General features: G+C 48.7%; 1 protein-coding gene across 4 annotated transcripts in view; it reads right to left on the bottom strand.

The window, feature by feature from the left end:
- The window catches only part of LOC119950709 (cilia- and flagella-associated protein 46), a 365,535-nt gene that overhangs the window by 156,474 nt on the left and 196,388 nt on the right, over nucleotides 1-12,673 (bottom strand). For all 4 annotated transcript variants that reach the window (XM_038773375.1, XM_038773376.1, XM_038773374.1 and 1 more), the window contains one exon: nucleotides 5,788-5,952. In XM_038773375.1, the coding sequence (XP_038629303.1) occupies nucleotides 5,788-5,952 (165 nt within the window). The remainder of the gene's footprint in view (nucleotides 1-5,787; nucleotides 5,953-12,673) is intronic.

Below are 12,673 nucleotides of genomic sequence, written 5' to 3' on the forward strand. Positions count from 1 at the left end.
AGCGCTGGACAAACTCATCATGGCGTTCGTATGGGGGGGTAAAAATGCTAGGATCCCAAAGAAGGTCTTACAAAAAACAAAAACCAGGGGAGGGTTAGCCCTCCCGAATCTACAATTCTACCACTGGGCAGCAACAGCCGAGCGAGTAAGGGGATGGATCCAGGAGCCAGAAGCTGAGTGGGTGCGTGCGGAGGAGGCCTCCTGCATGGGAACCTCCCTCCGGGCCCTCGCCACGGCAGCACTCCCATCCCCACCCAAAAAAACACTCCAGCAGCCCAGTGGTGACAGCCACCCTCCAATCCTGGAACCAACTGCGGCAGCAACTTGGCCTGACCAAAATGTCGAACAGGGCTCCCATCTGCAACAACCATAGGTTCAAACCAGCACTGACCGACGCCACCTTCAAAAGGTGGAGGCAGGACGGGGGGACACTGACAGTCAGGGACCTATACACGGACGACAGGATCGCAACACTGGACGAACTGACAGAGAAATTTCAGCTAGCTGGGGGGAACGAGCTACGGTACTCAAAAACTTCCTACGAAAGGAGACAAGGACGTACCCACAACCGCCACGACAGACACTACTGGAAGACCTACTGGACGCAAGTATCCTAGAGAAAGGGAACTGTAGTGACATGTATGACCGACTGGTAGATAGGGACGACACCGTACTGGACGCAACAAGGAGGAAATGGGAGGACGACCTGGGGATGGAGATCGGGTGGGGACTCTGGAGCGAAGCACTGCATAGGGTCAACTCCACCTCCACGTGCGCAAGGCTCAGCCTGACGCAACTAAAAGTGGTACATAGAGCCCACTTAACAAGAACCCGTATGAGTAGGTTCTTCCCGGAGGTGGAAGACAGATGTGAACGGTGCCAAAGAGGCCCGGCCAACCACGCCCACATGTTCTGGTCTTGCCCCAGACTCGTGGAGTACTGGACAGCCTTCTTCGAGGTAATGTCCAAAGTGGTGGGAGTGAGGGTGGAGCCATGCCCGATAGTGGCGGTCTTCGGGGTTTCAGAACAGCCAGATCTATTCCTGGGGAGGAGGGCGGATGCCCTTGCCTTTGCCTCCCTGATCGCCCGCCGTAGAATCCTGTTTGGCTGGCGGTCAGCAGCACCGCCCAGAGCTGCGGACTGGCTGTCCGACCTCTCGGAATCTCTCCAAATGGAGAAAATCAAATTTGCCATCCGAGGGTCGGACGACGGCTTCCACAGAACGTGGGAGCCATTCATGCAACTGTTCCGGGACCTATTTGTGGCCAATGTACAAGAGGAAGAATAGTCGGGGGAAGGTAGCGGGAGGGGCGGGGGGGGGCTACAGGTTCGTTACGGGGGTTCGATGGCTAGCTAAGGCCCAAAACCAAGCTAAATAAACATGTTGAGGGGGGGGGGGGGGGGGGGCAGTTACTACTACGAAGATGCTTACCTGTAAATATGTATGTTAATTTTTGCGTGTTTGTTTTTGTTTGTTTTTTTTTTTGTTTCTCTCTCCTAACAATTTGTAATTTGTTCAATATAAAATACGAAAACTGAATAAAAACATTTATAAAAAAAATAAACGTCTGCGCCCGATACCTGGGCAGTGTGCACGATGCCTTCACCTTGACACACTCGACAATTGCTGACATGTTCGAGACGCCCCCTGGCTGGAGTGTTGGCTCCTGTGTGATAGGGGTTATCCACTGCAGTTGTGGCTGATGACGCCTATCCGGAGGCCACAGACCGATACTCAGACCCACTACAACGATGCCCGTACAGCAACCAGGGCGGTGCTTCGGCCTCTTGAAGATGCGGTTCAGGTGCCTGCGCCCTCCAGTATGATGCTGAGAAGGTTGCCCACATCGTGGTAGCCTGCTGTGTCCTCACAACATCGGGCAGCAGAGCAGCGACATGTTGGAAGAGAAGGATAAATGCCAGGCTTCGTCCAATGAGGAGCACGTGGGGGAGGGGAAAATGGGCGGGACACGGAGGCACGGGAGGCCGCATGGGGTGTGTGTGAGGGCCAACGCGCACGGAACGCTCTGATCGCCTCCAGGTTCACCAACTGGGAGGGGTGGGTCTGTCCAGGGGCACGGACACCGCATCACACCCCCCACACATTCCCTCCACCCCTGGACCACCCACTCGACTGCAAACCCCTCCGTGATGCATACATGCCACACTACGGGGTGCAGGCCCTGGGTTGGCAGTAACACTGGACCTAGTCCATGTTTTGGACATGATGACATCCTGCTCTGCAAGAGCCCTCGTGCTCTACATCGTTTGACAATGTCTAACTCCTGCCCACAGTATCACTTTCCACTGTTCATCTGGGTGTTTCCTGCATGCGAGCTGGCCATTCCATCACACGGTCATATCGGATCCTTGGGGTGACGGTGATGGTAGGGCAGGGCTACGCCACTCAGAAACGTCTGCCCATTCCCCCCTGCCTCCAACATCCACCCATCCCCCCCCCACCTCTCTGGCCAGCCCAGACCAGCCCACCTCTCACACCCATCTGACAGACCTCCGAGGCAGGTTGTAACAGTGTGAATAGGTGTTTAATGTGACAACATATATACAGATTTATGCCCTAACCTCCATAATTAAACTGTGCACTGCACTCAAGCCAACTTAACTAGTGTCTAACTTTCTGGCCTTACAAGCCCTAACGTTGCGTCTTGGTGGATCCCCAGACCTACAAGAGGCGGCTTGCTGTGAGTGGACCATCTCCACAGGGGCTGACTGTGCCACCACCTTCTGGATTTGTGTCACATTAGCCAATGACTTCACCCTCTCCGTCTGGGACACGGCCACTTCCCTCTGTGTCTGCACCACGTCGGCCAGTGCCTGGGCAATGCCGCCGACATTCCCAGCCATGGCCTGCTGTGACTGGGCCAGACTCAGGAGTGCCACTGCAATTTCCAGGTTGTCTGTGTGACAGCAATCCCCAGGCCTTGGACATCTCTATCCATAGTCCCCCAATGCCTCCATTGCAGACACCACCCGTGTGGTGTTAGCCTAGGTGGTACGCATGCTCTGCACCTCCTGCTCCTACATGCGGTTGGATTCCTCCAACTGCACCTGCAGGTACTGGATGCTCACCGGCAACCCCTCATCTAGTCCGTGGCTCTGCAATTACTCCTCCTTACATAATTGATGGGACTGTCCCTTCCAGAAGCCTGAAACCCATCTGGAAGACAGCTAGTTTCTGGGATTGGCCTGCCCTCTGACTGTCCATCCCCTCAGGTGTTCCTACTTGCCCCTATTATACCGGATCAGCTGTGTACCAGATAGTGTCATAGGAGCCTCTTCACTGGGATGGTGGAGGGTGTGGGAGACAGCTGTGACAAGATTTGAGCTCCGGGGTGTCCTGCCTTTTGGGTTGAGGGTTGGCGTCCAAGCAGCTATCCTCGTCGCTGCTCAGCTCACTGAGGGGTTCCAGCTGTAGCACTGGCTGGGGGCGGGGGATGCCTGATGGACCCACCCCATCTACAGCCAGTCCTGCAAGATACAAAACAATACGCATTACTAGATCACAGGCCGGGGGAGTGGGGTGGGGGTAAGCGTGTGAGCATGGGGGAGGGTGTGGTGAGGGTGGGGATGGTGTAGGGTGAGGGTGGTGTGGGGTTGAGGGTGGTCTGGGGGTGAGGGTGGTGTGGGGGTCGTGTTTGGTGGGGAGGGGGATGACATGCACCATGGGGAACCGGAAACTCAGCAGGGTCTCACTTCCTCACCCATGGCCGAAGTCCACCGCGGCAACCTCCCTTTCCTCTGGGCTGCCAACCATGTTCAGGGCCCTCTGCTCTGCCATGGTAAGGGGCTGCAAGTCTGCCGCTCCTGGTCCAGTCTTCTCATGCTCCCGGTGGTTATGAGTGGCCTTCTCCGGGGCGGAAGAGGGGGATAAATGGAAAACAACATTTTTTTGACACCATGCATCCTAGGAGGTGGGTAGCTGAGGGCTTTAGTGGCAAGGGCAGCCAGACATGGAGGCTAGCATGGGTGCCGTCATGTGGTGCAAGGTGGGAGTTCAGCCATCCTCCGGGTCGGGGGTTCAGGTTCCAGGTGTGTGGGACGAGAGTGGTACCGGGGGAGAGTGTTGCCCAGTCACTGGCTGCCCTGAGGAGGTTGTGCAGTTTCTCCCACCACCGCTGGCCGGTCCGGATGGTATGACCCACGAGGTTGACCACGTCTGCCACAAAGGCATGGCAGATGGCGGCGGCTATCAGCCTCCTTACCAGGCCGGATACAGGGTCATCCAGCTTTCTCCATCACGTCCAGGAGGGACCAGCTGGGCATCGGTGAATCCGGGGCTGCTCTCCTTGCTGCCATCTTGTTGGCTGGGATGGTGTGTGGGGAGTAAAATGTGTATATGCGGCTGCAGCCTGTCAGCCTACTGAGTGTTAATTACGGATCGGGCGAATCCCGCACCATTTCTCATTGGAATCAATGTGTTCCACATGGCGTTGGTGCTAGCCTCTTAACAATAGCTGAATCAGTCCAGGTGCAGTGCTAGTTTTGCTGTTGTGGAACTCCACAAATTCAGCGTCGGAGTCAACAGTTAGGGCTGGGTTCTCCAATTGCCGACCAGAGAATCCGTTTTTACACCGAAATCGGGGGCGGCGCTGTATTTCAGAGGCTCCGCCCCTGCAAAAATGGCATCATCGCTGAGTACGCCGCCCACCGTTGGGGACGGCCTCAGGACGTCACCTGAGGCCCTCCCCCCTGATGCTCTGCCCCCGATGGGCCGACTTCCTGATGGTGTGGGGCGCGTTTGCTCAGTTTTCGGGAACCTCGAGGGACGGCTGTGGACTGTGTCCAGCGCCACCAGAGTTGGGGGAGGAGCCGTTCCGCTGGCCAGAGGGGCTTCAGCCGGGGTTGGGGGGTCTGGTGGGGGCTGGTGAGGAGGGTTTCAGGGGGGCACTGTCTGGCAGGCCCGGTCCGCACGCGGACGGCGCCATGTTGTATGGCGTGACCGCTGCAGTCTCCGCCGTACGCCTGCGCAGCCACAGACCCGCCAATTCTCTGTCCGGGGACTTTACGTGGCTCGGCTGCTAGCCCCCCACCGGGCGGAGTATCAGTGAGGGAGCAGCAACAGCATTTTGGTCATAAAACTAGACACGTGCTCCGGACATAGCCTCAAATTCGGAGAATCCAGCCCTTAGTCTCAGAAATGGAGAATCCAGCCCAAGATATCCTTTACGCAAGGTAGCATAAACCTGTCCTAATAATAACAAAGCAAGAACACTGATGAGCACTGTGGTACATATAGTTGAGATGGCAATAGTGAATTCATGAATTCGTAGTCAACTGGCCACTACTGAATCAAGATTGTACAGTAGTAGAAACCAGTAAATCCAAAAGTTAGGTTTGCAGTAGGTTAACAGTAAATTACTTCATGAAGCGTTGCACACAACGACAAATGAAGAAATTAATGGAGAAACAGGCATCAGTAATTTCATAAATTAAGAGAGCAATGTACAAATCAACAAATCAATGTAATAACGGGCAACAAAAAGTTGATATTCCTTTCTTACCTTTGCTGGCACATGCCACTGACCCATACCACCAGCAATTTGCTTTTCCAAGCACTAATAATATAACGCTTACTAAACTGTAAAGGCAAGTGAAAAATTAAAATTTTCACCCACAAGAGGTTGTGAGCTTGCTCAGAAAATTGAACAGTGGAGGTAGAAAAATACATCTTTTTATATATCCAAGCGATCTTATGATGGAGATCTGAATAACTTACACAAAACGTATAATTTCTCCCAACTTTCAGAAACAATTTTTGATACTTACAGGTTTCAGGACATTTTTCTTGTTGATTAGACTGCAATTTGAGCCTTTCTTAAAGAATTCTCGGATTTCAGTGGGGCAGACAAAATTTGCCCACTCCTCTGGATGTCCAGGCATGCTGTTGGGCAGCGCTTTTGTTTTGCCTTTTTCACGAGGATCATATAGCGTCTGTTAGAAAAAAATGAGTCTAAAATTTTGAACTGCCAGAATACTATAAGACCATAAGACATAGGAGCAGAATTAGGCCACTTGGCCCATTGAGTCTGCTCCGCCATACAATCATGGCTGATATTTTCTCATCCCCATCCTCCTGCCTTCTCTCCATAACCCCTGATCCCCATAAGACCCCATAATACTGCTGGGATATTGTTGGTCTTGCATTAAAGCAAAAATATTTTTCATACTTCTTTTTCACAAAACACCCAAATTAAATCTGTCAATTTGGTAGTACAGTTGAATTTGAGAATTTGCTTGGACAAGGCATTTGCTTGACATGTGCAATAGGAAGCATTTATAGTATAGCTACAGTCAGCATTCAGTATTTTCAAGTTTCAGTTAAGTTTCAAGTGGGTCACACTAGTCCTTTGAGAAGAGATTTAAATAATATATTTTTCAATTACAACTACACTACATTGTAATTCCCATGCAGGATTTATTTTTAAAATACATTTTTTTATTTTGACAATTGTTGTTTGACCATTTTTGATTATTACTGGGGATTTGTTTTAACAAGTGGCTTCTCGCCACCTGGATTTGTTTCTTCTGGGAACCTCTGAAAATATTTTTTTTTTTTAAATTTAGAGTACCCAATTCATTTTTTCCAATTAAGGGGCAATTTAGCGTGGCCAATCCATCTAACCTGCACATCTTTGGGTTGTGGGGGCGAAACCCACGCAGACATGGGGAGAATGTGCAAACTCCACAGACAGTGACCCAGAGCCGGGATTGAACCTGGGACCTCGGCGCCGCGAGGCTGCAGTGCTATGAAAGTATTTAACTAATTAAAGCCAACTATCCATCAATTCTTTTCAACTGTAAATTAACTGTAACTTAACATTCACTATAAGAGCTGTAGACCAATAGGAAGAGTTAATTAATGCATTAATACATCTACGGGAGCAGCCTGTATGATGGAAAGAAGCGCAATCTTCCCAACTACCTCTACCTTTGTAACATTACCCATCTCCCCTCTTGCCTCAGCCAATCGGCTGCTAAAACACTCATTCAGACTTGATAATTCCAATGATTGCTTTGGTCGGCACCGGATATTTTACCCTCTGTAAATGTTAGATCACCCTGACTCACACTTAGTCCTGTTCACACTTCACCTTGTGTACCCATGGCTGCTGTGTTCACTGGCCTACATATGCTACTGAACTATTTCAAATGCTACTCGTTCAAATCCTATCATAGCCGTTTTACACATCTGTATCCACTCGGGGTGCAATTCTCCATTTTTGAGACAAAGTGCAGTGGCGGGCAGCTCCGGTACTGTCTTTCCTGCTGGCTAGAATGATGGGATCTCACACCAAATTCTGCGCTTCGACTCTCATTAATTATGCACAGGTGAGTTCTCCTCCAAAGTTCCGTGGCGGGCTGACAGCTGATTCGTCTGTCCAACCATCAGCTGGCAGGTTCAAAGGTCCCGGCGCCATACTTAAATACCAGTCCAGCACACTCATATCACTTTCTCCAGCCCACCTGTCTTCACCAGGCCATAAAGGATGTCAGTAACCCAAAGGGGATAGGCTCGCAGCCTCAAGAGGAAGTCTGTTCCCCGATACAACCACTTACCCCCACAGCTTCAGTCCATCACCAGTAATGCGCCCATGCCCCACTTTGAACCCCTACCCATTACATCTGGAGTCTTTCTGCACCCCTTTCCAGCAAACAACATGGTATCCCTGTCTGAGTTTTTCTTACAATCTTGTTGAGGATTAGCTTCCCTCCCGATAGTCTGTCCTCTGCCTTCCATTATTCATCTTCTTCAAATATCTCCTCGCCCTTCTACCTGCTATTGAGTGCACCACCTCCCCCCAGCCTCACCTCATACCCCACCCCCAGTTGAACGTCAGACTTCTGTTGCGTGCTGCATAAGTCCCACAGCACAATACTGTCCAGATAGACACTGGTGCGTGGCACCAGGGGGCAGGAGACCCCTGTACACCCCAAACACAGGCGGCTTATCCGACTCTGTGACACAGGAGGGTCCATGGATCCAGCAGCACGGTACTGTCCATGAAGACCAGCTCAGCATGGAGATGGAGGGCAGGAGCCAGTCTGCCATGGCAGAGTGGTGAACAGCACATCAGGAACAGCACAGCACTATGGTAGACAGACTTTGTTGCACTCAGCTCTAAATCTCTTACGAACTGAGGACTGCCTCGTGAACACGTCTTTAACAATCGGGGTTTAGACTAAAGTAATTTCATGCTGGTGCGGTGCAGGATTGAACGGCCCGACAGGACACCAATGGGCAGCTGTTTGAATGAACATTCATGAGGTGCAAATTGCATTCATGCCAGTGGGAAGACAGATCTACCATGAATTCGCCATTGGGAGAATTGTGACATGATTTTACGCTTGTGGTGAATGTAATATGATAATTCACACTATATCTTTGTAAGCGCAGTAGTGTTATCCTACCACTAGGGGGAGTAGCTCTGGGAATGCTCAGGAGCTTGTACAGGGCTCCACCCTTGGCTCCGCCCACGACTCCTCCCCCTAGTGCTGCTGTATAAATACCCTTGTCCAGAGTCAGCCTGCAATTCACTGAGAGTTCAACAACGGGTAACAGGCTGGTTCTGTAGTAAGTAGATTAAAGCCTATATTCATATCGGAAACACGTGTCTGGTGAATTGATGGTTCCATCAACGCTTGTGAGTTTCTGACTATTTGGTTCTTGCTAGATTCTTTGCTCCTGGGATACACTTAGTGTCAGAGGTCTAGATAGAGCAGAATTTGTAAGGAGCATCCAGGAGGGTTTTCTAGAGCAGTATGTAAATAGTCCAACTCGGGAAGGGGCCTGGTGTTGGGGAATGAGCCCGGGCAGGTGGTTGAAGTTTCAGTCAGGGATTACTTTGGGAATAGTGATCACAATTCCGTAAGTTTTAGAATACTCATGGACAAAGACGAGAGTGGTCCTAAAAGAAGAGTGCTAAATTGGGGGAAGGCCAACTATACCAAAATTCGGCAGGAGCTGGGGAATGTGGATTTGGAGCAGCTATTTGAAGGTAAATCCACATTTGATATGTGGGAGGCTTTTAAAGAGAGGCTGATTAGAGTGCAGGACAGACATGTCCCTGTGAAAATGAGGGATAGAAATGGCAAGATTACGGAACCATGAATGACAGGTGAAATTGTGAGACTAGCTAAGAGGAAAAAGGAAGCATACATAAGGTCTAGACGACTGAAGACAGACGAAGCTTTGGAAGAATATCGGGAATGTAGGACCAATCTGAAACGAGGAATCAAGAGGGCTAAAAGGAGTCATGAAATTTCTTTAGCAAACAGGGTTAAGGAAAATCCCAACGCTTTTTATTCATATATAAGGAGCAAGAGGGTAACTAGAGAAAGAGTTGGCCCACTCAAGGACAAAGGAGGAAAGTTATGCGTGGAGTCAAGAGAAAATGGGTGAGATTCTTAACGAGTACTTTGCATCGGTATTCACCGAGGAGAGGGACATGACGGATGTTGAGGTTAGGGATAGATGTTTGATTACTCTCGTTCAAGTCGGCATAAGGAGGGAGGATGTGTTGGGTGTTCTAAAAGGCATTAAGGTGGACAAGTCCCCAGGTCCAGATGGGATCTATCCCAGGTTACTGAGGGAAGTGAGAGAGGAAATGGCTGGGGCCTTAACAGGTATCTTTGCAGCATCCTTGAACACGGGTGAGGTACCGGAGGACTGGAGAATTGCTAATGTTGTCCCCTTGTTTAAGAAGGGTAGCAGGGATAATTCAGATAATTATAGACCGGTGAGCCTGACATCAGTGGTAGGGAAGCTGCTGGAGAAGATACTAAGGGATAAGATCTATTCCCATTTGGAAGAAAATGGGCTTATCAGTGATAGGCAACATGGTTTTGTGCAAGGGAGGTCATGTCTTACCAACTTAATAGGATTCTTTGAGGAAATGACAAAAGTTGATTAATGAGGGAAGGGCTGTTGATGTCATAAACATGGACTTCAGTAAGGCATTTGATAAGTTTCCCCTGGGTAGACTGATGGAGAAAGTGAAGTCTCATGGTGTCCAGGGTGTACTAGTTAGATGAATAAAGAACTGGTTGGGCAACAGGAGACAGAGTAGTAGTGGAAGGGAGTTTCTCAAAATGGAGAACTGTGACCAGTGGTGTCCACAGGATCCGTGCTGGGACCACTGTTGTTTGTGATATACATAAATGATCTGGAGGAAGATATAGGTGATCTGATTAGCAAGTTTGCAGATGACACTAAGATTGGTGGAGCAGCAGATAGTGAAGGGGAGTGTCAGAGAATACAGCAGAATATAGATAGATTGGAGAGTTGGGCGGAGAAATGGCAGATGGAGTTCAATCCAGGCACATGCGAGGTGATGCATTTTGGAAGATCCAATTCAAGAGCGAACTATACGGTAAATGAAAAAGCCCTGGGGAAAATTGATGTAGAGAGAGATCTGGGTGTTCAGGTCCATTGTACCCTGAAGGTGGCAACGCAGGTTGATAGAGTGGTCAAGAAGGCATACAGCATGCTTTCCTTCATCGGAAGGGGTATTGAGCACAAGAGTTGGCAGGTCATGTTACAGTTATATAAGACTTTGGTTCGGCCATATTTGGATACTGCGTACAGTTCTGGTCGCCACATTACCAAAAGGATGTGGATGCTTTGGAGAAGGTGCAGAGGAGGTTCACCAGGATGTTGCCTGGTATGGAGGGCGCTAGCTATGAAGAGAGGTTGAGTAGATTAGGATTATTTTCATTAGAAAGACGGAGGTTGAGGGGGGACCTCACTGAGATCATGAGAGGGAGAGACAGGGTGGATAGCAAGAAGCTTTTTCCCCAGAGTGGGGGACTCAATTACTAGGGGTCACGCGTTCAAGGTGAGAGGGGAAAAGTTTAAGGGAGAAATGCGTGGAAAGTTCTTTCCACAGAGGGCGGTGGGTGCCTGGAATGCATTGCCGGCAGAGGTGGTAGAGGTGGGCACGATAGCGTCATTTAAGATGTATCTAGACAGATACATGAATGGGCAGGGAGCAGAGGGATACAGATCCTTAGAAAATAGGTGACAGTTTTAGACAGAGGATCTGGATCGGCGCAGACTTGGAGGGCCGAAATGCCTGTCCCTATGCTGTAATTTTTCTTTGTTCTTTGTCACCCACCAAACCCACCACGGGTGGGATGAGAGAGTTCCGCCCTCGGTGTTCCTCCAATTCTGACCTCTTGTACACCTGAGATTTCCTTCTTCCCTCCATTGGTACTGTGTCCTGGAATCCCTTCTCTAGACTTCTCCAATTTTCTCTCCTTTTAAGATGCTACTTGAACTATACCTCTTGGACCAAGAGTTTAGTCACCTGCCCTGATGTCTTCTCATATGGTTCAGCTTCAGATTTAATGTGATAACATTTTTGTAAAAAGCTTCAGAGGTTTTATTATGTTCATGCACTAAGTTGTTCTATTTCGCAGTTTATCACAGGAATAACAATGACTCTTAATTACAAGATAATATACCAGTGGTATGCTCGCTAAATTCTCTTGTTTACACTAAAAGGCAATGAGATTCATTTAAAAACTAATCATCAAATTTATTAAAAGTAAGAAGATTATGCAAAAGCACAAATATGTTGCAAGCTAATGTTGGTACAAATAGTTTTAAAAATGGAATCCTGTCTAAAGAATTTAAAGTAACTTCAGAATTTGCTCTCACAGTTTCAATGTGAAAGATTCTTTTATTACATTTTCATGCTTATTCTAAGCACGATTCACATCCTTAAAGATGCCTACTGGGGTAGCAGCAAAAAGGGAATACAGCCACTGGTACTGAAAGCCAACGTGTATTGGAGCAAGTCTGCAGCCCAAATAATTGGGAAAGATTAATGGCAAGAAAAGTATCCAGCTGCAAAATCATCCCCCCAACAGAAAACAAAAATGATGGTTGATATGAAGGAGTAATCAACGAGCAATGTGGTGACCCCATGTAACAAAGATAAAACTGAAAGAAAGGAAAGGTAGTGGTGGGTAACCTGCAGCCCAGGCCACATGTGACCCATCTGGGTTCTGAGTGTGGCCCAAGAGACATTTTGTTGCCCATTGCCCGTGCGCAGCGTTGCCACATTTCACTGATTTCCATCTGTATAGTTATTTTTATATATGCATTGTCATGTGAGAGTACCTTTAAGAAATGAGTGTTTATCAGTGATGTCAGAGTGTGGGTCAAGTTGGGCTGTCTGTCTGCTTTTACTTTCGCTTTGGGCTGTCAGCTACAGGGTGTGTTTAGTTTTGTTTTAGATTTGGAGAAGCTGCAGTCACAGCAAGATGTGTATGAATCTCTGTAAGCTAAAGAATGTTCATTTGGTGATTTCAAAGTGGTAACTGTTCTCAGTCAAGAAGTTAAACCTGATGTCTTTCTGTAAAAAGGGTTATTTTTGTCTTATGGATGTTGCAAGGAAAGATTAAGAGTTACTTATAGCGTACTGTATTCTTTGGGGGATTTATTGGTGTTGATAGTTGCTAAGATGCTTACTGTGGGTATATAAAGTGTTAACTGGTTTCATAAATAAACATTGTTTTAATTTAAAAGTACTTTAATTCTCTGTTGCACTACACCTGTAAGGTAGGACCGTGCTCCCCATAACCACAATCTATTAAGTTGTGGGTCAGGTGACCTCCATCTTACACTTTGGGATTCGCTAAACCCTGG

Source organism: Scyliorhinus canicula, chromosome 16 (genome assembly GCF_902713615.1).
Source record: "Scyliorhinus canicula chromosome 16, sScyCan1.1, whole genome shotgun sequence".
NCBI lineage: Eukaryota > Metazoa > Chordata > Chondrichthyes > Carcharhiniformes > Scyliorhinidae > Scyliorhinus > Scyliorhinus canicula.